The sequence below is a fragment of the Leuciscus leuciscus genome (assembly GCF_965113295.1).
Source record: "Leuciscus leuciscus genome assembly, chromosome: 9".
Lineage (NCBI taxonomy): Eukaryota > Metazoa > Chordata > Actinopteri > Cypriniformes > Leuciscidae > Leuciscus > Leuciscus leuciscus.
The window spans coordinates 37,030,011-37,054,307 of NC_138733.1; the positions used below are offsets into that span (position 1 = coordinate 37,030,011).

Consider the following 24,297-nt stretch of genomic DNA (forward strand, 5'->3'; position numbering starts at 1 on the left):
GAACATGGCCTTACAGTACACCTCTCGCCAGCTCTTATCCCTGAAGCGGAATTACTATCTGTCGGGGGACACCTATGACCACTGTGACAGGACTGGATTACTGCGGCCCAAGCGGTATATTCATCGGAGCACAGGACGAAGCTACATCTCTTCCTCGTCGTCCTCCATCCCAGTATTGAACTGTCGGCGAAGGATTACAAGACTGTCTTCCTCCGGGGTTGATCTTACTAACTTTTCTGCTCTGCCGTACGAGCGGCATTTCTGTGATGCGGTGTCTGCAAGCCCTTTAAAAGCCGCGCTACTAAACGCGCGCTCTGTGAACAACAAAGCTCTATTGCTGGCGGATCTTATCATGGACAAGAAGCTAGACTTGTTTTTCATCACGGAAACATGGCACAAACAGGACGATGGTTTTCTTTTTAATCAGCTGACTCCCGCGGGCTTCGGACTCATTGACGTTTCACGAACTACAGGTAGAGGTGGTGGTATTATAGTTCTTTACAAACTGCAATACAAGATTCACCCTGTATCCGTTCCTCCTTTTAAAACTTTTGAATGTCTTGTTTTAAATGTGTCTGATACTCACTCTGCTCTCCATTCTGCCATGGTCACTATCTATCGACCTCCTAAACTAAATAAGGACTTTCTGTCTGAGTTTGCTGATCTTCTCTCTATATTGTCCGTCAGATTTAAGAGAATTTTGATTCTGGGTGATTTTAACCTGCATGTAGATCAGAAAGCCTGTCCCTTGGCCAAGGATTTTCTATCACTCTTGGACTGTTTTAATTTTTCTCAGTTTGTAAATGTCCCTACTCACTGTAAAGGACACACGTTAGATTTAATTATTGCAAATGACTCATCTCTTTCTAATCTTTCTGTTGTGGATACTGGACTTTCTGATCATCTAGCTATCTTTTTTAATATTGAGACATTTCATTCTAGTAGAGAGACTTCACGAACTATTTCTTTCCGTAAATGGCAATCAATTGATCATGCTACCTTTGCAAACTCGACTGTATCTTCATTAGTTGGCATGTCTTCTGCTCCTCTTGAGGATAAAATTTCAGTATTTAATAATGTCCTTACAGCCAACTTGGACATCTTTGCACCCATAAAAACACGTAATGTTTCATTTGCACAGTCAGCCCCCTGGTATAATGGTGATTTGCGTACACAGAAGGCTGTGTGTCGGAAATTAGAGCGAAAATGGCGTCACTCTGGTTTAAATGTGTTCCACCAGGCCTGGAAAGATTGCTTGTCAAACTACAGAGTAGCCATTGAAACTGCAAGATCTGCCTATTTCTCAAATATTATTGATATTAATCAAAGCAATTCCAGGAAGCTCTTTCATACAATTAACAGTCTACTTAATGTAGATAGTGTCAGTTCTCTGACTTCATCTGGCTGGCTGTGTAATGAGTTTCTCAAATCTTTCAGTGAAAAAATTTACAATATTCGCACAAATATTCATTCCTTGCAGTCTGCCGATCTTACAGTTAATACTCCTAGGTTCTCTGGCATTCCTTTATCCAAATTTACTTTATTGCAACCTGAGATGCTTTGCAACCAGGTTTCTAGTATGAAAGCTACCACCTGCATACTTGATCCCATGCCTGGTGGCCTGTTTAAATCTTGCTTTGGTCCTTTATGTCCCTCAGTTCTTGCTATAATAAATGACTCTTTATCAATTGGGGAGGTGCCAGCAGCACTTAAAACTGCTGCAGTCACTCCTGTTTTAAAAAAGCAAAATTCTGATGTGAGAAATCTGTCAAATTATCGCCCAATCTCAAATCTATCATTTCTGTCTAAAATCTTGGAGGGTGTGGTTGCAGCTCAATTAAACAAACACTTAATTGAAAATAAACTATGTGAGCCACATCAATCAGGATTTCGAAAATTACACAGCACTGAGACTGCGTTGGTGAAAGTCGCTAATGACTTACTAATTGCCTCCGACTCCGGCTCCAAGTCCGTTCTCATTCTCTTGGATCTCAGTTCAGCCTTCGACACTATTGACCATGCCCTACTACTCGATCGCCTCGAACATGTATTCGGCTTGTCAGAGACTGTTCTTGACTGGTTCAAGTCCTATTTCACTGACCGCAGTCAATTTGTTTTCATGGGTGGTTATAGGTCCAAAGTTGGTTCTGTTCATACGGGTGTTCCACAGGGGTCAGTCTTGGGTCCTTTACTCTTTAGTATGTACATCTATCCACTTGGTCAATTACTACAATCTCTCAACCTTAACTATCACCTTTATGCTGATGATACACAGATTTATATACATACTAGACCGGGTCAGCAAGTGAACGTTGGGCATCTTTCTAACTGTATTGCTGAGATAAAGACTTGGATGTCCAATAATTTTCTGTCTCTAAACGGCTCAAAAACAGAAGTTATGCTCCTTGGATCTCCACATCAACTGCGAAAGGTTGGGTCTCCTACTCTGTCTGTTGATGGCGTTGCACTGGAGTTTAAGACCAAATTAAAAAATCTGGGTGTCATTTTTGACGCCACACTGTCATTTGAGCCTTTTGTCCAGAATACAGTTAAGACATCATTTTATCACCTTAGAAATATAGCCCGGCTACGTCCTATGTTGTCCTTTTCGGTAGCTGAGAAGTTGATAAACTCTTTTGTCTTTTCGCGCATTGACTACTGCAATGGTCTTCTAGTTGGGGTATCTAAATCATCATTGGATAAATTGCAATATCTTCAAAATTCAGCTGCTAGAGTACTTTCTGGGGCCAGGGCCAGGGACCATATAACCCCGGTCTTGGAGTACCTGCACTGGCTACCTGTTAGGTACCGTATTGATTTTAAAATCCTTATGCTGGCCTATAAATCTTTGCACAATCTGGCACCTCAGTATTTGACTGACTTATTAATCCCCTACACACCACGTCGCAATTTGCGCTCCTCTCAGAGTGGTCTTTTGGTTGTTCCGAAGACACGGCTTCATACGTGGGGTGACCGAGCATTTTCTGCCTATGCTCCTAAGCTCTGGAATTCTCTCCCGGCCGACATCAGGGAAGCAAGTACATTAGTGACTTTTAAATCTCTTCTTAAAACATTTTATTTTAGGATTGCTTTTACATGAACTTGATTTTATGTGTTTATTTGTTTTGTATTTCCATTGTGTTTATTCATTTGCTGTTATGCTTGTCTGTAAAGCGCTTTGAGAAAGCTACTTTTAAAGGCGCTATACAAAATAAATTTATTATTATTATTATTATTACACCACCACCACCAGCCTGCACAGTGGTAACAAGGCATGATGGATCCATGTTCTCATTCTGTTTACGCCAAATTCTGACTCTACCATCTGATTGTCTCAACAGAAATCGAGACTCATCAGACCAGGCAACATTTTTCCAGTCTTCTGTCCAATTTTGGTGAGCTCGTGCAAATTGTAGCCTCTTTTTCCTATTTGTAGTGGAGATGAGTGGTACCCGGTGGGGTCTTCTGCTGTTGTAGCCCATCCGCCTCAAGGTTGTGCGTGTTGTGGCTTCACAAATGCTTTGCTGCATACCTCGGTTGTAACGAGTGGTTATTTCAGTCAAAGTTGCTCTTCTATCAGCTTGAATCAGTCGGCCCATTCTCCTCTGACCTCTAGCATCAACAAGGCATTTTCGCCCACAGGACTGCCGCATACTGGATGTTTTTCCCTTTTCACACCATTCTTTGTAAACCCTAGAAATGGTTGTGCGTGAAAATCCCAGTAACTGAGCAGATTGTGAAATACTCAGACCGGCCCGTCTGGCACCAACAACCATGCCACGCTCAAAATTGCTTAAATCACCTTTCTTTCCCATTCTGACATTCAGTTTGGAGTTCAGGAGATTGTCTTGACCAGGACCACACCCCTAAATGCATTGAAGCAACTGCCATGTGATTGGTTGATTAGATAATTGCATTAATGAGAAATTGAACAGGTGTTCCTAATAATCCTTTAGGTGAGTTTATAATGCTATGTATATGACAGATTGGCACTGCACATCTTGCACTTAACTGTATTTCATGATCAAAGAGATTCCAGGCATCACTGCCTTTCAAATCCAGTTTCACTTTATTTCGCCAGTCTGGAAGGTATACTAACCAATCAGACCACAGGTACCGGCCAAAATGGTGGAAAACACAATCATAAAAATAGACAAATATATTTTTTAAGTCAGGACGATCATCGTTTTCATGTACTCGTGTACTCGTGCCCATCCCTAGTACAAACAGCTATATAACATACTAAAGGAAAGGTTAAATTAAAAAAGCATAATAGGTCCCCCTTACTAAATGGAACAATAATTATGTTGTTGTTTTCTTAAATATGTAGGTAATGTTTATTTAATCAGAAAAATGTGTCAACGTGGTACTACAAACATATATTTGCATAATTTGTCTGTCAGAGTGAGCAGTGTGTTTGCTGTGTTTGTTGATCATGATCATCTGTTGCTAGTAAGTTAGTTAGAACTGCATTGTGAAGACCGCCTTGAGTAAAGAACCATTCGGGTAGAGACCTGCGACTCTACTTGCATGACTCCACTGAGTACACCGACAAGGCACAACACTCTACTCTAAGCATCCATTTCTTTTCATTATCACTTTCCTCATTTCTCCTGTATTACTCTCACCATGTGCCACCAGTTCTTCTCCGTTGTCCATGGCAGAAGGAAGTACAAGCACAAGGCTTCTACATTCCCTGGCCACATCTTCTCCATAGCCTGTTAGCCTTTCTGATGTACTGTGGAACTGTGGATTTTGAACCATCTGTTAGTACAGCACTGTATTTTGATCTGTATATAATGTTAATTATAGAGACATTACAGTATCTTATCAAATACCAGCACATTTCCCATACATTTGTAATAGTCCAAACTGTATACCAGAATCTATAAGAAAGTTTATAGATGTGTACTAAGGGTTTCATACATCATACATATGTCATAAACTTTGACCGTTACTAATAAGGCAAATAGTTTGTCTTGAAATTAACTTTAACTGACCAGCCAATTTGGCTACTAAATGTTTAAGTTACCGCCATTCATAACTTCTATCCAAAACAAAAATATCTGAAGTAAACTCAAATGATCAAAACTACTGCTTGAATTTTAATAGATTTATTATTAAATCTGTAACTTTACATTTAAGGTTCCATTAGTTAACTTGTTTGTTAATAAAAATACAACTCTTCATTATTAGTTCATGTTAGATCAGATACAACATTTGATTTTAAAGTATGTATTAGTAAATGGTGAAATTAACCCAGGGTGTACACTCATAGAAAACAATGTGTTCGAATGTTAAAGATGTGACTCTTTTCATCCAATGTGCGACCCTCCTTACACTTTGTTTTGCTAATGTTGGAAGCTCCTGGTTGGAGGACATAATTAATGAATCATAACCCACCAAATTGGCTAGTGAGCTGATGCGTATACGCCATTTGCATTTGACGGGTTGGGGGAATTCATCTCAAACTCTGCCTGCAATATCTATTTTAATGTGTCCAGGTGCTGCCTCAAAGTCAGGGCGGGGGGGACGTGGACAAAAAGGATCTCTCTCAAGTCCCCTAAAAAACAAGTCAATAATGGATGGTAAGATACAATCTCTTGATACACCTGACACTTGAACACACACAAGCAAGTAGTGTTGAAGTTCAAACCAATTGTGCATTAGAGGGTGCAAGTAACACTTTCTGCACCTTAGCTGGTGCACTTAAAATCACAACCACATCCACAGTCTGTGGCTTTCTATCTGCCTAACCTCCAGGTTCCACATCCACAGTCTGTGGCTTTCTATCTGCCTAACCTCCAGGTTCCACATCCTCAGTCTGTGGCTTTCTATCTGCCTAACCTACAGGTTCCACATCCACAGTCTGTGGCTTTCTATCTGCCTAACCTACTGGTTTTCTGTGACATCACCATGTGAAAGTACAGTGGATACTTAATCTTTGAGCAAATGAGCCACTTCTTTTAAAGGGATAGTTCACTTTGAAATTAATTTTTGGTATGTTTTAGCTTACCTCAAAAGGGCATCCAAGATGTAGGTGTCTTTTTTTTCCGCAGTAGTTTCAATTTTGATCTTTTTAGGTCAAACCGTTCTTGTCTGTCAGTCATATAATGCAGGTCTATGGTCATTATCTCAAAACACAAGCACAGAGTCCAAATTAAAACAATTCCCCGTCGTCCAAATTAAACGATTCCCCATCGTAAGTACACATTGATGGCCTAAGACACGAAATAATGAGCGGTTTGTGTGAGAAAACGAACAGTATTTATATCGTTTTTACCTCTTATACGCAGCCATGTCGAAGTGATCTGATCTGACGTGTACGCAGACTGGTGCATAGATATATACACTAGATGTCGCCTTAAAGACATTCGCTCCAATGAACTGCCGTAAACAAGGCGACATCTAGTGTGTATATATCTATGCACCAGTCTGCGCACACGTCAGATCAGATCACTCGGACATGGCTGTGTATAAGTGGTAAAAACGATATAAATACTGTTCGTTTTCTCACACAAACCGCTCGTTTCGTGTCTTAGGCCATCAATGTGTACTTGCGATGGGGAATTGTTTAATTTGGACGACGGGGAATTGTTTTAATTTGGACTCTGTGCTTGTGTTTTGAGATAATGACCATAGGCCTGCATTATATGACTGACAGACAAGAACGGTTTGACCTAAAAATATCAAAATTGAAACTACTGCGGAAAAAAAGACACCTACATCTTGGATGCCCTTGAGGTAAGCTAAAACATACCAAAAATTAATTTCAAAGTGAACTATCCCTTTAAAGTCACCCTGGTGAAAATCAAGTTTTTAATATTGTTTATATGTCTATGTGGTGTTTTTAATGTGCTTTAAGACAAACCATGTGCAAATTCATAAGTCAACATCATTGTTGAGTATTTTCTCCTTAAAACTGCAGTGAACCAAAGACAGTCTCAAAAACGCTGTTGTGGTTACCATAACTCAAACTTGCAATCATTCAGTTTATTTTATTCTCGGTTTCATTCCTGTGTTTGCTTGGAGGTTTATTTTAAATGGTGGGAAGGTGTGTGTTCTGTGTTCCCCTTAAATGGCAGCCTCAGGTGTTTTATTTGTTTTGTTCTGTGCTCTTTACAGTATTCCAGGCTTCAACCCAGAGGACCTCTCGTGGAAACACATCAAAGTTGGATGCCGAGGAGGTATACGCACAAATACCTGCATGTCTTTAACTGTTAAAAACGAAATGATAAATCTGCCCTTTTATCAGGACACACAATGATGATAAAGAAAGAGATCAACTTTCTTACTAAGTACAAGAACATGAAGTTGAACTTTATCAGTCTCTCTCACAAACAATAATTTGTGACCCTACCCTCGTTTGGCCAGAGTGTACTCTCACAATTTCTGTTTAACCCAGTTTTATTCTTACTTTGTTTAACCCAGTCCAAATCAGTTTCCTTTTTAAGCTTCTAAAATCAAATAAAAGAAAAAAGTATTTTAAGTCCATAACATTGAAGGTTGAGCCCACAGCAAATTGACGTCATTAAGCATGCAAGCCACCCAGAGCATTACAATAACATAGCCTTGAGGTCAGCAAACAAACTTTTCTGCATTTTGTCATTGAGATCATATGTCGTAATTTAGATATATTTTTACAATGGAAAAAATATGGTTTTACAGTTTGGTTACCAACATTCATAGAAACATCTTTTTTGTTGTATTTGTATTTTTTATTTATTTATTTATAAAGCACCTTTCAGACTACACTGTAACTCCAAATTGCTGTACATTACAAACAACATAAACAAAAAAGAATAAATTAAATAAAAAATGACAACAGGACAACCACCAATAAAACATCCATTAAAAACTGTTGTTCTGACAGGTTTGGAACAACATGAGGATGCGGAAATGACAGAAATTTTGTCCACCACGACCTCATTCAGAAAAAAATATGCAATTATAAATATTTTCATAATATAGTAGCTGTATTTGGAGAGTGTTGCTGTATATAGCTACAGGGACCTGTTTCTGTACAGAGATTTTTTACAACAGAAAAGAGACTGCATATATCTTCATAGGATTCAGGATGGGAAAGTGGTTTTGCTGTTCTGTGATATGTAATTTTATTTCATTTGAACTTTTTTTCTTCTTCTTTTCTCTCTCTGTGATCAGATCACCATAGAGGACAGTGACTCAGATGATAATGTTTCATTTTTTAAAAGTTCCAGGACAAAACAAAAGTAAGAGGTTTACATATTTACATTTGCTTTGCTCTTTAGTCTTGCTCTACCAGGTCATTCGGGGTAACTGGCATGGACTTCTAATGGCTTCTAATGAAGGAATGCTCCGATGTATCCGAAGAAATAAATATTTAATAATAAATGAGTTGGGCTTGGCTCATCAGTCGATTTATTTGTATGACTAAAAGCTGTCAAGGATTGAAAACAGCTTTGAAATCAAGCAAACTAAACTGGCAATAGAAACATTAAACTGTTATCTTCCCTTAAACGCTTGTATTTAAAGTGTTGGTTAAAGAAACAATTCCCTTTAATGCCTGAAAAAGATATTCTCTGAATGAAACTAATAACTAAAAGTAACCACAAAAGCAACAGAACATAAACCAGACAATATATTTTAACAGCATAAGTTATTCACATATACATACACGTTTCCTGGATTGAGTTAAGTAGAGTAACCCTAAGACTGAAAAACTACATACTGTAAACTGTTAACTGTTTTAGAAAAGTAAGAAAAGGTCTTACCCATATCGTCCCTCTTTGCTTAACCAATAGGCTGACTTCATTTAGCTCCAGTAAGAGAGGTTCCCAGAGCCAGAGCCAGTCTCTTAAAGGAGTATGCTTCGATGATGACGACGATGAGGTAGTGTTAATGTGCACTGATTTTTGTGTTGGATTTGTTCACAAATTGATCTTTACCTTTTCTTTTTTTTCTCCTCTCAGGATGAGTTTGATCCATTCAAGGGTTCAAGACGTCAGCGCAAATGAGGAAATAATTCCAGCTGCTTGTATAGTCCTAATTAATCCTCAAATTTTTTTTGCAGAGATTCAAGTAAACAAGTTTGTTCAAGGTTTACATGCCTACCGTTGTTTTAAAAACGTTGTCAAATTTTAAAAGTTGAACACTGCTGTCTTTTCTACTGGTCTATTATAATTGTCCCTAGGCTTTATTTGAGGACATGCATCAATGTGTGTTTATCAAAGCAAAAGTCTGTTTATGTCTGTTCCATGCCATAAAAACCATAAACATGTCAGACATTCATAAGAATGTGTACATTTGGAAAATAATTCTCACTACTGGGCAGAATATTCTTGTTTTTGCTGCTGACAATTCAGACAGGGGCAGTCATATTAATTTGCCATATTAAGTTGTTTAATCTCAACAAATATATTACTGCTACAGCAATCAACCCCAAACTCATACAATCTATCATTCATACAATCTAAATGTCCACAGTCTGTATTTGGGTTAATATACACAAAAGTACTGAAAATATTGTTATAAATTGCAATGACACCTCCCTCCGACTTTCAGATTCAGGTTCATGTTTTTTATAATAACCTTGGGGGTAGACATATAATTAACAATGGGATGGGATCTAATCTAGTTTCAAACCCAAAGCTTAACAAGTGTTTTCTGTAGTATTTATATTTACCATTATTTTGACATCCATTAAATGTTCTTTTATGGGTTAGAGTGTGTTTTTTATTTATTAGTTTGTTAGTCCAGGAAAGGGACAGTGGTGGTTTGTTCAGGGAACAAAGTCTCTTAATGATGATATCTAGATGGCAAAGTCTTTATAAAATATCTATATCTAAAATCACTACATTTAAATTTCAAACCACTGAAACCGGTTACCTAAATATTTTCAGCTAAAATTAGCAGAAGAGGATTTTACAGAGTAGTTCATATTTTAAAAACCTAAGAAAAATGTTTTTACTTTTTACTTTTAAGTACTGAAGTGCACTTAGAAAAAACTATGGTGTAGAAACAATTCTCAAGAAGAAGATATATTTGAAAGAAAGTTGGTAAACCAGACAGTTGATGGTGGCCATTCACTTCCATTGTATTTTATTTCCTACTATGTAAGTCAATGTGGTGCCGTCAACTGTCTTGTTACCAACATTCTTCAAAATATCAGGAAGAAACTCATACAGGTTTGGAAGAACTTGAGGGTCAGTAAAGTAATGACAAAATTTTCAGTTTTTGGGTAAACTATCCTTTTAACTTAAGTACAGTTTCCCAGTACTTTTTACACCTCGGTTCTGGTTAGGATACGATTTCCCTTCTGTTGATCCGAAGTGTGATTTCGCTTTCCAGCTCTGATTCGTCATAATTTCCTCCTCACTTTTAATAGTCTTAAACTCTGAAATTCCTAAACAGCATTTTTGTGTTACTTTTTATTTAGTGCATTTCAAGTTGGTTCAAACTCATTCATCCACAATCTCAACCAAACATTAAATGCATTGTCATATTTGAAATCGTTTAGATAGTGTTCTGTTACACAATTTAACAAAGGAAATCATAAATGTAAGCAAAATGGGGCTTACAAGAGAAACTTTCCCATGTTACCAAAGAGAGAAAAGCAAAAACCATGAAGCACTGGTACACTAGTGTTAAATTTGTTAAACAAGAAAGTACTGTATTTATTATATACCGCATTTTGTACACTTATTTAATTCCTTTCTTGTGTGTTTTGTGCTGCATTTGCAACTAAATTTGATTTATTAACCCTGGATCTTCTGGAGTGCATAATGCTATTCAAAGGATCGTTTCAGCATTTATAATATGTTAAATGAATGATGTTAAATGTAAGATTTTTCTTCTAAAATAAGTCAAAATCTATGACTAAATGAGACATTCACTGATCAGCCACAACATTAAAACTACCTGCCTAATATTGTGTAGTTCACCTTGTGCTGCCATAACAGCTCTGATGACTCCACAACACTTCTGAACATGTCCTGAGGTATCTGGCACCAAGACATTAGCAGCAGGTCCTTAAGTGGCAAGTTAGATAGATACTGAATCGGAAACTTGAAGGTCAAGGCAACACCTTGAACTCTTTCTTTGTCGCATTCCTCAATCCGTTCCGGCGTGTTTTTAGCAGTGTGGCAGGGTGCATTATCCTGCTGAAAGAGACCACTGCCATCAGGAAACACTACTGAAGGCACTCAAGCAATTGTTCATTGAATGTAATTGAATTCATTTATTTTTATACAACATGATGACAATTCCATTTAAACAAATAATATTTTGTTGAAAAAGCTTAATCAATTTAGGTTTTTGTGTCAGAAAAATAATTTGTTAAAGTGAACTTTATTAAATTAAGGAAAACTGTTCCATGAAATTGATCATAGACCATACGCAGGCTTCTCTAATGAAAAGAAAATATATTTCCCTATATATGAATGATTAAATGGTTTAACAGTATATTTGAAAATATACAAAATAATATATTGTGTATTACAATATATTGAATAATACATAAGGAATTGACGCTTTTCATATATTGAAAAATGTGACAATATATTTACTAACATTTTATAATGTATGAAATGTTATATAAATGTATATGTGATCACATATGGTACTACATGTGTAATATATTTACTCATGCAGTATATACACACATATATAGAGAAATAATGTAATATAATTCTTACTGTTTATAATTAATGGCGGCGCCCTGTACGGCAGCGGCTACTCCAGCTCCCAGTAACAATGTGCGTTTTATGTTAAATGTGTCTTGTTGTCGTCGATCTTTCCGGAGTTATGTTTGCTTTGGAACACAAAGCACTCGACGAGCTGGGCATCCTACACCAGCAAGACCCAGAGGCCTGCAAAGCAGCGGACGTTTTGAGGAAAACAACAACACCACTCCGACAAAAGCTCTACACTGCTTGGACAATGCAACTCTTCAACTTGACCCTGCTGATGTGCGGAGGACTCTTCAAAAGGTGAACCCAAGGAAGGCTGCTGGTCCTGATAATATACCTGGGCGTGTGCTTAGAGACTGTGCTAACTCACTTACAGATGTTCTCACAGATATCTTTAACATCTCTCTGAGCAAAGCCATCATACCAGAATGCTTCAAAGCCACTACTATCATACCGCTACCAAAGAAATCACCAGCCACAACACTGAACGATTACCGGCCTATAGCACTCACGCCCATTATGATGAAGTGCTTTGAAAGGCTGGTCAAGGCCCACATAACATCTAGCCTACCTGCCACATTTGACCCTTTCCAGTTTGCATACCGTCCCAAGCGCTCCACTGACGATGCCATAGCAACAGGACCTTCATCTCAGTCTGGCTCATCTGGAGAATAAAAACAGCTGTGTCATCGACTTCAGCTCTGCCTTCAATACAGTTATCCCACAACACCTGGTGAATAAACTCAGTGCTGTAGGCATCAGCACCCCACCTTGCAACTGGCTACTAGACTTTCTCACCAACAGACCACAGACAGTAAGAGTTGGCAAAAACTCTTCACAGACCACCATCATGAACACTGGGGTCCCTCAAGGATGCGTGTTGAATCCTCTGCTGTTTACACTGATGACTCATGACTGTCGTGCCACATACAACTCAAACCATATCATCAAGTTTGCAGATGACACAACAGTGGTGGGCCTCATCAGCAACGACGATGACTCAGCATACAGAGATGAGGTACACCAACTTATCAATTGGAGTGACACTAACAATTTACATCTTAATGTTAATAAAACAAAGGAAATAACTGTGGACTTCAGGAAAAATCACAGGCCACACACACCCCTCACCATCAATGGCAGCGCTGTGGAATCAGTGAAAAGCACCAAGTTCCTGGGGATGCACATCACTGATGACCTGTCATGGTCTATCAACACCACCTCCCTTGTCAAGAAAGCTCAGCAACGCCTCCACTTCTTACGCAGGATGAGAAGAGCCAACCTCCCCCCATTGGCACTCACTACCTTCTACAGGGGTGCCATTGAGAGCATCCTCACCAGCAGTCTCTCAGTTTGGTATGGTAGCTGCTCTGTTGTTGACCAGAAAGCTCTACAGAGGGTGGTGAGGTCAGCTAAGAAGATCACCAGATCAGCCCAACCATCCATCCAGGACATATACCCATCCCGCTGCCACAAAAGAGCCACCAACATCATCAAAGACCCCACTCACCCCACACACAAACTGTTCACCCTCCTACCATCTGGCAAGCGCTACAGCAGTATGCGTTGCAGGACTACCAGATTCAGCAATAGCTTTTTTCCACAAGCCATCAGACTGCTCAACTCACTCATGAAAACTGGATTATAACACTCCCCCCCTCCCCCCACAACCCACACACATAGAGACCTGTGAGACTGTGGAAAAGGCATACTTAATGTTTGCAAATAATCATATGCACATATGCCAATATTCCCTTGCACAAGAACGTAACAAGTTTACGAAACTTATTTATTTCCATGCTGCTACTTGCACTTTGCCATATTGCACCTTATATTGCACTACAGTAAAATACCTTAACCTGACTATATTCTGAAACTCTGTGATAGTCTGGTAACTGTAAGCTCACTGTAGGCCATATGCTATGTTGATCTGTCTATTCTGTTGAATATCTATTTGCACTTGTTTAGTGGTGTCCTATGTTTAGCCGTATGTTTAGTTATGCTTAGTATGTGTCAAATCTTGTTTTAATATTGCACATTGGAGTATGGGAGAAACGCAATTTCAGTCTGCTGTGTAATGTACTGTTGCATGGTTTGATTGACAATAAAGTTGACTTGACTAATGACATTATAAATGTTTCATATTTTCATGTTAGTTAATAAAAGCTCAAGCATAGTAATTAATGTGTTTTGACCAATCATCTTCAGCACAATGACCCCAAAAACTCACACATACCAGAAAACCTTTTAAATTCCAAAATAATAGAGCATTAAACACTAACAGATCTCCCCCTATATTAATACTGAGGAAAACACATTAAATAAAAACTTATTTTTTACATTTGCTCTCCTTTAACAGTCGAGGCAAAGCATGCTGGGACCCAGGGCTGGACTGGCCATCGGGCATACCGGGCATTTGCCCGGTGGGCCGACGTGCTTTTTGGGCCGATACATCTCATACTCATACATAATTTGTATTATTATTTTTTTTTTTTTTTTTTTTAGTAGTAGTAGAAGGTTCTTTATTGATCCTTTAACAGGAAATTACAGTGTCACAGCAGCTTCATGACAGACATAACACCACATATTAGTTCAGTTTTATCCTGACCTATTAAGTTAAAAATATATATATAACAGACTACTATAGCAAACTATGCATAAAAGAGACAAAGGTTATTTTTGTGCGTTATAGAGTCTTATAGCAGCTGGTATAAAGGATTTCCTGTACCGCTCCGTCTTGCATACTGGTGCAATCAGTCTTTGACTGAAGGTGCTTCTGTTTATCACCTTCACGGCCCATAAAGATTTGTACATCGGCAGCCCATTCGTTTTGTTTTGTTTTGCTTAATTGGCGGCGCTGGGTTTGTGCCGGTGTAATGCAGTGGTCAAAAAAAAGTCAGCGTTAGTTTTTTTTTACTGACAGACCAGCCCATGAAACACGTAGATCAGCGGCCCATTGGTTCTTTTCTTGATTGACACTGGGCTGGCCCAATCACAACTTTAAACGAGTGAGTGAGCGTGCAGCAGTGTCAGTTGTATCTGTCAAAATAGTCTGCGAGATGGAGAAGAAACGCAAGGATTGTGCAGAGAAATAGCGTGAAAAAATAGAACCAGGCCCTTAAAGCAGACACTGTAAAATGTGTCAAAATATATCTTTTCTGCCCTTCATCAGCTCCAGTGATGATGATGATAGTGAGGAGGATCAGGAGAGAGATGAGAAAGTGTAGAGCCAGAGCCATAGAGAGAGAGAGTTGCGACACTCCCATAGACCTCCGTTGTAAATAATGGCGGCGCTTTTAACCGCCTACTTCCGGGATATGAAGATCGGAATAGTTCCAAACACTGTCATGTGGGCGTTGGACACCATTCACTTACATTGCTGCGCGTCGAGTTGTTCCAGAGTTAAGTTGCCGAAATATCGACCTCTTTTGAATTGTCAACTGTCTATATTGTATCAGAGGCCCTTTGCGATGCTTATACTGGTCTTCATTTGTACATGCACAGCGTAATTATTTATATTTTATGTTGGTTGTTTCAACCAATTTTCAAGCACTGCCTGCCTGCTAGTTAGCTAGCGCGACTTCGTCAGCTAAGAGTTCGGTAATGAATCGCTACCACCTTTATAGCAACTTTTATTTAATTAAATTTTTTGGGATATACTAACTTTTCATTATGTTATTATTGTCTTGAGTGAAGCGGCTTGTGAGAACAATGCTGGACCTTTAGGATTGTTATGGCCATCACCAGTCCTGTCTGTTTCATGGATCACCTGCCCCTGGTTTTTGTTTTTCTTGTTCACACACACAAGCACACACATTCGTTTTTAATCTGTTATAGTTTTGATAATGTGTATGGCCTTAATCTTAAAATAATATTCTTAGTCTTAACATGATCATGTTTCACGTTGTGGTCCTGGGGGTGGCCACTTTCATCAGAAGAAGTGAGCTAGCTTCTAAGCGAATTCTGAACGGACCGCCACGGCAGAACTCTTTGCGTGATCACGAAGGTAGGCTAATGGCTGAATCAAAATTTATAAGCAAAATCACTGGAATCAATAGCCTAATACAGCCCAGTTGTGCTAAAATAAATATCATGAGACGTCCATCATCAGATGAATGATATGGAAAAGTTAAGTTAGAGCCGCTAAAGCCAGTGCTACTACCCATGCGAACATGAACACTAAGCTTTTCCCTCCAAAAATATAGCTTAAAACTTATCTCCAAATGCAAAACTGACATTAACAAAATGCAATAATGCAATAACAGCTGAAAAAGTACTTGGGTGTGTGTTTTATTTTATATTTACCGTTCAATAATGCAATCGCTGCTGTCTGTCCCATAGAAGAACATGACAGCCAGCGTACGTTTTGGAACTATTGGGGCTTACATGAACCACGTGACAGCCATAGCGGCGACATCAAAGAGTGTCGCAACTCTCTCTCTCTATGGCTCTGTGTAGAGCCTGCGGTAAGCAGAACTACTTTCAAAACACTTAAGCTATGTCATGATCGAGTGTAGGAACCCATAACCGAGTTACAGATTATTTCCACATTGCATAGTTGACAATTACATAGACAGTATATAAAGACGATTACCGCAATTCACTAGAAATTTTATGAGAGGCGTTTGTAAACCATGTTTTCCGCCCAAATAAAAGCTTGATGCAGTTTGCGTCAAAATAAAAGATCATGTGCTTATCTCTTTCAAGTATAGAAATTGGAACAAAACTAATTATGAAAGTTTCCTTTATTTTTTAGTGCATTTGTTTTACAAAATATGGCTATTAGCCTACTGTCATTGGATTAATATTATAACTATTATTATGTAGTAGGTGTAATGTAAATAGACACTGTAACTAAAAGAGGTTTGAATTTTTCGTTTAATTTGCACACTGAATATGGGTTGGAGCTTTTAATTTTGAACTCTCAAAGTGCACCAGATTGATGAATTTAACATTAAAATGCACAACATTTTCTCACGGGGGGGGGGGGGGGGGGGCATGCCCCCGGACCCCCCTAGAAGAACCAAGGTCCACCCACCACAGTTTTACCAAAAATCCTGTGAGAAACACTGGTATTGCTATGCCATTGCAGCTTATAGCTTGTTTTAGGATTCACCACTGTGGAGTATAGTTCAACTGTATTAATTAATTAATAAATGTCACATTTTCACTCGTTCCATTACATGGCATTAGTGGTTTTAAGGAATAGGAGTTGGTATGCATATAATTAAGGGCATGCAAAGATGGGTGGTGTTTATGATCATATAGTGGGCCAGTCTGGGCCAAAATGCCCGGGCCGATTTTTTGTCCCAGTCCAGCCCTGCTGGGACCTAGAAATCTGTTGTAACTCATTCTGTGAATGTGTGTGTATATATATATGTGAACATACATTCACATTTATATGGGAACATGTATGTAAAATATACAATAAAGGATAACACTGTGAATATTACATGTAATGCTATTTTTGTCTTCATTTATAAATATTTTATATATATTAATATATAACTATACATGATCAAAGCATATATTGCAGTATATTGAAAAATATAAGCACTAGTTTCCAATATTTCTTGAAACCATCACTTACTTTCTCAAAATCTTAAATACAAAACCAAATTTTCAAACCACATTCATGCAGATAACCTCTGACTCTTCTTGCAAAATCAAACAATTGCCTCAAAACCATTTTATCTGTGCTCAAAATTAAACAATGCTTTCAGATCATACATACAATATTGCGAGTCAATATTATAAACACTACAGATCATTCATTAGACACTGCATCAAAAAATGGAGAACACAGCATACAGTTACAGAAAAGAAAAGAAAAGTACATTGTAACAAAGTAAACTAATTTTGCAATTATGTAAAGTATGACAACTTACAGTAGGATGGTGAAAAAAATTGTATACTGTTTGCACTGCAAGTATAGTATTGTACTGAAAATTGTATAGTATTGAATGTCTGTGTCACCGCTAGGGCCGAGTACAACACCTGCGTGATGTTGGCCCCCCACCCAACGCAAAACGTCCTCAAACTATGCTCAATCGTTTGTGCTGGTTTGTGCTGTAAAAATTTTTGTTTGTGCTGTTTCGGTTTTTTAGGTATTAAAATAATATTTTTAGGTCATTCTGAGGTCACTCAGCCCCCCCACATGCTCCAAATTCACCCAAAATAGTCTTGTTCGTTTATGCTTCGTTTGTGCTGGTTTGTGCCGGTAAAATTGGTCAAAGGGCCAGGACCTTCAAATGGAGAACAGCAGATGACAGTTTGTAGTGGGCAAAGGGCAATGACCATCAAATAAAGTGCAGCAATCGACAGTAAGTGACGGGCGGGACACCAGGTAGGTAGCAGCGGACAATGGGCTTTCTCTTTTCACAGGACAGCATCAGTGTCACCTTTCTTTCACAGGCCAGCGGCAGTCGGAGTGCAGCGGCAGATAACAGGATCTCTCTGTTCACAGAACAGCAATGGTGAGTACAGAATCCAGCAGTTAATAACTGAGTCTTCGCTTACCACAGGACAGCAATGGCAGAATGCAGCGGCGGATAACGGGATCTCTGTTCACCGAACAGCAATGGTGAGTACAGAATCCAGCAGTTAGAGACTGAGTCTTCTCTTACCACAGGACAGCATCAGATAACTGAGTGTCACCTTTCTTTCACAGGCCAGCGGCGGATAACGGGATCTCTCTGTTCACAGAACAACAATGGTGAGTACAGAATCCAGCAGTTAATAACTGAGTCTTCTCTTACCACAGGACAGCAATGGCAGAATGCAGCGGCGGATAACGGAATCTCTCTGTTCACAGTACCATGGGTGAAGCAGGCGTAATGATATGACGCAGCGCATGCCGCCTGATAATAGGCTACCGAGCTGGGGACTATTATCAGGCGCTGCGTCATATCATTACGCCTGCTGGACTCATGGTACTGCAGCAAAGTTTCTTGATTATTACTCAGGAATGAGAGTATAGTTCCTAGCCATATCAGCCTAGAAAATCGCAACTTTTCATTTTCCGTCGGTCTTAGTACACGATGTAACTACAGAAGAGTCAAGTTTTAAATAGGAAAAATATCTAAACTCTTTGTTATTTTTTTTGAGAGAGATGCTAATGGTCTTGTCCGGTTCAATTCATTATGCTAAGCTATGCTAAAAGTGGGACCCCCAGACCCGGAGATCGGCTGAATGGATTCCAAAATGATAAAACTCAACTGTTTAACTCTGGGGGAGTTGTAAAATGAGCCTATTTCCAAAAAAAGTGGAGTATCCCTTTAAAAGTACATGCACCATTAAACGAGTGAGCGAGCACACTGTGGCAAGATGGCCGCCACGTGCGGACGTCGACCTCCATTGGCCAGCAGCGTGCACGAGACATCTATTCTTTATATGTGATATCTATGCGCTTAGCTACCAGCGGAGCTAACTGGTAGATTAGACTCTTCCGGTCGGCAAAACAGCAAAAACACCCTTCTTGCAAAGGAACGATTCGAGCGCCGTCTTCTGTTCCTCTTTTGGGAAAAAGCCAAGTCTAACTCGTTCATTGTAGCGGCCAAAGTCGTTTCAAACAACTGGTGTTCATCCATAGCCATCTTGCAATGTTTACTGATTTATATCTTGCAATGTTTGCAGATAACAGGATCTCTCTGTTCACAGAACTGCAATGGTGAGTACAGAATCCAGCAGTTAAAGACTGAGTCTTCTCTTACCACAGGACAGCATCATTGTAGCGGCCAAAGCCGTTTCAAACAACTGGTGTTCATCCATAGCCATCTTGCAATGTTTACTGATAACTTCGATGTCACAGCGCTGTCGTCATCTGTTTAGCTCGCCTCTGGCCCGCCTATATCAGATAACCCGATGTGATTGGTGCAGCTCAGATCGCTTGTCACGAACAAGCGGGAAGGAAGTCGACCGGAAGTTGAAGCCGGCCGCGTGCCACCATCTTGTAGCAGAACTTCACCTGCTGTTAGCATCCCATTGACTCCCATTCATTTTGGCGTCACTTTGACAGCGAATAACTTTACATCTGAGGCGTTTGAAGACTCCATTTGTCCATTATTTATTTCTAAAGAAACACGACAATGTATAAAATGCTCCATTACCTTGTAGCTTATGTTATGGCCCCGTAGAAGCAGTTTTTGTAAAAGTAGGCTAACGATTGCGTCATAACCACTCGACTCTCTGTCGCACAGTAGAGAGATTACCGTATGGACGGAAGGAGAAGCTCACGGGCAATCGGGGGGGACGTGGAGGCAAAATTACAAAATAATTAGCAAAAGTTTCTCCTGCTTCTAGCTCATGGACAGCTCCTACTCACGCTCTCCGTCTCTGCAAGATTCGGAAGGGAATGATTCAGATTTCTCATGCCACAGCCACTAGAAGACAGACGGGTTGCTCACGTCACATCTACGTCGTCAAGCTCTGTTTGAGTCTGCGCGTCAGGAATGGAAGTCCTAAGAAATCGCTGAAAATGGGCTTCACTTGTCTCAATTGAGTTCCAATGAGATGGCTCTGTCCACTTCTTATACTGTCTATGGTCACGAACAGGGTCACGAACCGGCCTGGTGTCGCACCGGAAGTCTCCCCCCAGGGCAACTCGTTCCGCTTCCAAGGTTCCTTCGATGTCACCCGGTGACATCTGTATATTCAGCACTTGCATACTGTGAAAATACAATGACCAACTCCAAAAGCCAATAAGGTTACAGTAAAAAACTCTAAATGAAAAGCATGTTACAGTAACACTCAGAAGCATGTTACACTCAGAAGAGTTGTGCAACTGTGCACAAAAAAAAATGGAAAAAGAGTAAACTACAAGTCCACTATGACGCTCTTAGAGATTCTTTATTTAGTTATCAAAAAGCTGTAAGCAAGGCTAAAAATACCTACTTCTCCAATATTATTAGGGCCAATATTAATAATTCGAAACTCTTATTTTCCATTATTAACTGTTCCATGAAATTCAACCTTTGAGTAATATACATCAAAATTCCTCACTTATTTCCTGTGAAGGATGTTCTTAATTTCTTTAGCCAAAAGATTGTCGGTTAACGCTCCCAGTCAGATCCCTTTGGTGACAATTGATCCATCTGACTATCCTGCCTGCATTGCTGAGTTTTTTAACCTATTTGACAGTTCTGGAGGATATTGTACAAAAACGGAAACCACCATTTTGTGCAAATGATCTGATGCCTAGTCGTTTGTTAAAGCAGACCTTTGACTGTGTATCACTGAGTTTAGCACATTTGTTTAATAAGAGATTGTCCAGTGGGACATATCCACAAGAGTTTAAACATGCTGTGGTGACACCTCGGTTGAAGCGTCCAAATTTGGGCCAGGATGATATGCAAAACTACAGGCCAATCTCTCAGTTGTGCTGCAACAACTACTTTCATTTTTAAATAAAAATCCTATAGGAGAAATTTTTCAATCGGGGTTTAAAACCACCCACAGCACAGAGTTGGCACTGTTGAAAGTGTTAAGCGATATCTTTCTGGCTTTAGACAAAGGAGATGATATTGTCTTGGTGCTGCTTGATTTGAGCACAGCTTTTGACATGATTGACCATAACATCCTTATCTCCCGTCTTGAACATTCAGTAGGTCTAAAAGGCACAGTCTTGAAATGGTTTCAGTCCTATTTGAATGGTAGATGTTTTTCAGTTAATCATAGTAATATGACCTTGGGTAAAAAAAATTACTCTTCCTTGGGGGGTTCCACATTCTTTCTCCCATACTTTTTTCTTTATATTTGCTCCCCTTGGGTAGCATTTTCAGAAAGTATGGAGTGTAATTTCATTGTTATGCCGATGACACGCAAATGTATCTACCACTCAGGCGCTCTACCAATTCATTTGAGTCACTTTTAGAGTGTTTAAAGGGGTCATATAATGGTACATGCACTTTTACAAGTTGATTGTACTGAAATGTGTGTTGGCAGTGCCTGTACACAACCATCATAAAATGATAAAAATCCATCCAGTGTTTTTTTTTTATCTCCTTATATGTTTCCCCCATCTCAAATCAAGCCCTTCGACCTAGTGACGTCACACGGTCGGACGCCCCTCCCACGATTGTTGATTGACAGGAGCGTTTCAACACAGTCCCGCCCTCACTCGTGAGCGAGCAGTCAGTCATCATAGTCCGCGCGTCATTGTTGATACGCTCACTGGAGTGATGTCTATGAGCAGAATGGCGTCTAAGCGATTGTGGTGTTCTGTTCTTTGGTGTAATAAGGAACACAGCAGTCATTTTGACGAACCGCTGAAGACGCAGTAGTGGCTGAGTTTGTTTTCGAAGGGAATATTCCCCACGATCAACGTCAATGCTTTCATGTTTGCGCGAATCATTTCACACACCAGACTGCTCGAGGGTCAGTAAAGCTGTTTTTTCTAAAGAAGCTGCTCCTGAAAAAAGGATCGGTACCAACTTTTCGTGTTCCTGCTGCACCTCCAGAAGAAGAAGTGAGTGTAACATTTTATTTACCTTTATATTTATATTTATATCAATCTTTGCAAATCGCTTGCATGCTTCACGATGAATGTGGCTGTTTGGGTACATTACGGCAAGTTTTCTATGTACGACGTTCTCAATATAATTCATAATCCCACGTTTATAATGAACAACGCGTTATGGTTATTGTGTTATGGTTATTTCAAACGGTGTAAGCACAGAACAGAGGGGCGGGGTGAGCAAAGCTCATTATCATTTAAAGACCCATGCACTTAAACGGCGTGCTGAAAACAGAGCTGTTTTTGACCAGGTAAAATTAGTGTTTTCTTACAATACTAATGAGAATTTTTAATTAAAGTATATTACAAACTTTTAATTTAGACCCTAAAGAATCATATTAGCTTGTACAAAAATGGCATTATATGACCCCTTTAAAGGAGGTTAAAAACTGGATGGCCAAAAACTTTTTAATACTAAATGAGGAAAAAACTGAGGTTATTGTATTCGGCCCACCCAAATAACTCCTCAGAAATTATATTGGATTCAAGTCCCCTGGCATCTTACTCGAAAACAACTGTTAGAGATTTAGGCTTTTTAATTGACAATAACCTAAAAATGGACAAGCAAATTAACTCTGTGGTCCGGGTTTGTTTTTATGTTCGTTTATTAGCAAAAGCTAAACCATTTTTATCAAATAAAGATTTTGAAAGAGTAATCCATACCTTTATTTTATCACGGCTGGACTTTTGTAACTCTATTGTGGCATCACCGCCGCATCTTTGTCTCGATTACAATCAGTGCAAAATCTATCTATCTATCAGGTCTGCCAAATCGCTGTCAATGTTTAAGAATCTGTTTAAAGTGCATCTAATGTCGTTAGCCTATAATGGTTAGATGTGATGTTTTACTGTATATGTTGTCTATTTATTGGTCTATGTGTGTCCTTATTTTTATCCTTTTATAGAATCTGTATGTAAAGCACTTTGGTTCAACCTCGGTTGTGGTTTAACAGTGCTATATAAATAAATAAATAAGAACAACAACAAGAACAAGAACTGCAAAATCACGATCAGTGAGAGAGATTGATTCTGCTTCAGCATCATGTCTTCATGTTGGGTCCGGCCGGAGGAGTTTGTTCACATCACAGTCAATCTCTGCAGGCAAAGGGAAAAACCCTAAAGCAGACCCAGCTTTGACAACATACTCCACACCTTGCTCTTCCTCGTCCTCTTCTTCTTCCTGCTTGTTCACCTCCTCTTACACACATACTCTTCCTCCTCTCCCTCTTATATTGTTTCCATCCATTGTTGGAATCAACATTCAGTGCAACATTTTGAGTCAATGTTGGCACTCTGAACTGACTCATTTTGAGTCATTGTGTGTAAACGATGACAACTGTGTTGCAGTTGTGTTTAAGGATGTATAGAGTTTTGCAAAAAGAGTGCATGAAATTTGCAAACAGTGTTTTAACTACCTGAACTTGTTTAATGTTTTAGAGAAAGAGTGACAAATTGGTTTAGGCTCTTGAGAATGTAACGGGGACAACAGAATAAGTATTACGTGTAGTTTACCCAACAAAGGTTAAATAAGGCCTAGGTTCGGCTCTAGGAGGATTTTAAAGTATAAGATTTGGGCCAAATTAAATTCAAGCAAGTAACAGCCGGCAATTTTATTACAAAGACTCAAGAACTGTGAGTACACAATTTTTCACAATTTACATGAATAACAATTGTCTGGTTTCCACTCAACACCATGAACCAACAAAAAAAAATGGTTCGTATGGAGTCCAAAGTTGAATGTGAAGTCCAGGAATCAAATAAATTAAAAATAAAAATAAAACAAAATCTCAATAGTCCTTCTGGATCCCTTGTGTGTGTGTATGATACTCAAATGTCTATGTGTGTAAAGGCCTTTTTGTGTTTTCTACCCGGGTAACAGTTAGTGTGTATATGTGCTTAGCTTTCAGTTCGGATCCGTGTCGAATCACGACGATTCTTTTGAATCGTAGATCAGTGTCTGGCTCGCCGTTCAAAGGTGGATCACTCAAACAGAATCAGCATAAAAATTTTTTTTTATAAAAAATCTGAGTTCTCGTAAAAGAAAAACCAGTACTCAAAAGCATTGACCGTTCCTTTCCCCTCAGTAACAGGATGAATTGGCAACCTGAACGATTA

The 24,297-nt window shown here is 39.2% G+C and overlaps 1 protein-coding gene and 1 long non-coding RNA gene across 2 annotated transcripts in view; both read left to right on the forward strand.

Annotated features, from left to right (window-relative positions):
- Positions 1 to 9,703, forward strand: part of mre11a (MRE11 homolog A, double strand break repair nuclease) — a 39,658-nt gene extending 29,955 nt beyond the window's left edge. Inside the window, exons 16-20 of the mRNA XM_082180640.1 lie at positions 5,505 to 5,588; positions 7,126 to 7,187; positions 8,164 to 8,231; positions 8,784 to 8,871; positions 8,952 to 9,703. Of these exons, the coding sequence (XP_082036766.1) occupies positions 5,505 to 5,588; positions 7,126 to 7,187; positions 8,164 to 8,231; positions 8,784 to 8,871; positions 8,952 to 8,996 (347 nt within the window). The 3' untranslated portion in view covers positions 8,997 to 9,703. The remainder of the gene's footprint in view (positions 1 to 5,504; positions 5,589 to 7,125; positions 7,188 to 8,163; positions 8,232 to 8,783; positions 8,872 to 8,951) is intronic.
- The window catches only part of LOC309506814, a 360,589-nt gene that overhangs the window by 71,141 nt on the left and 265,151 nt on the right, over positions 1 to 24,297 (forward strand). The gene's annotated exons all lie outside the window — the stretch shown is intronic.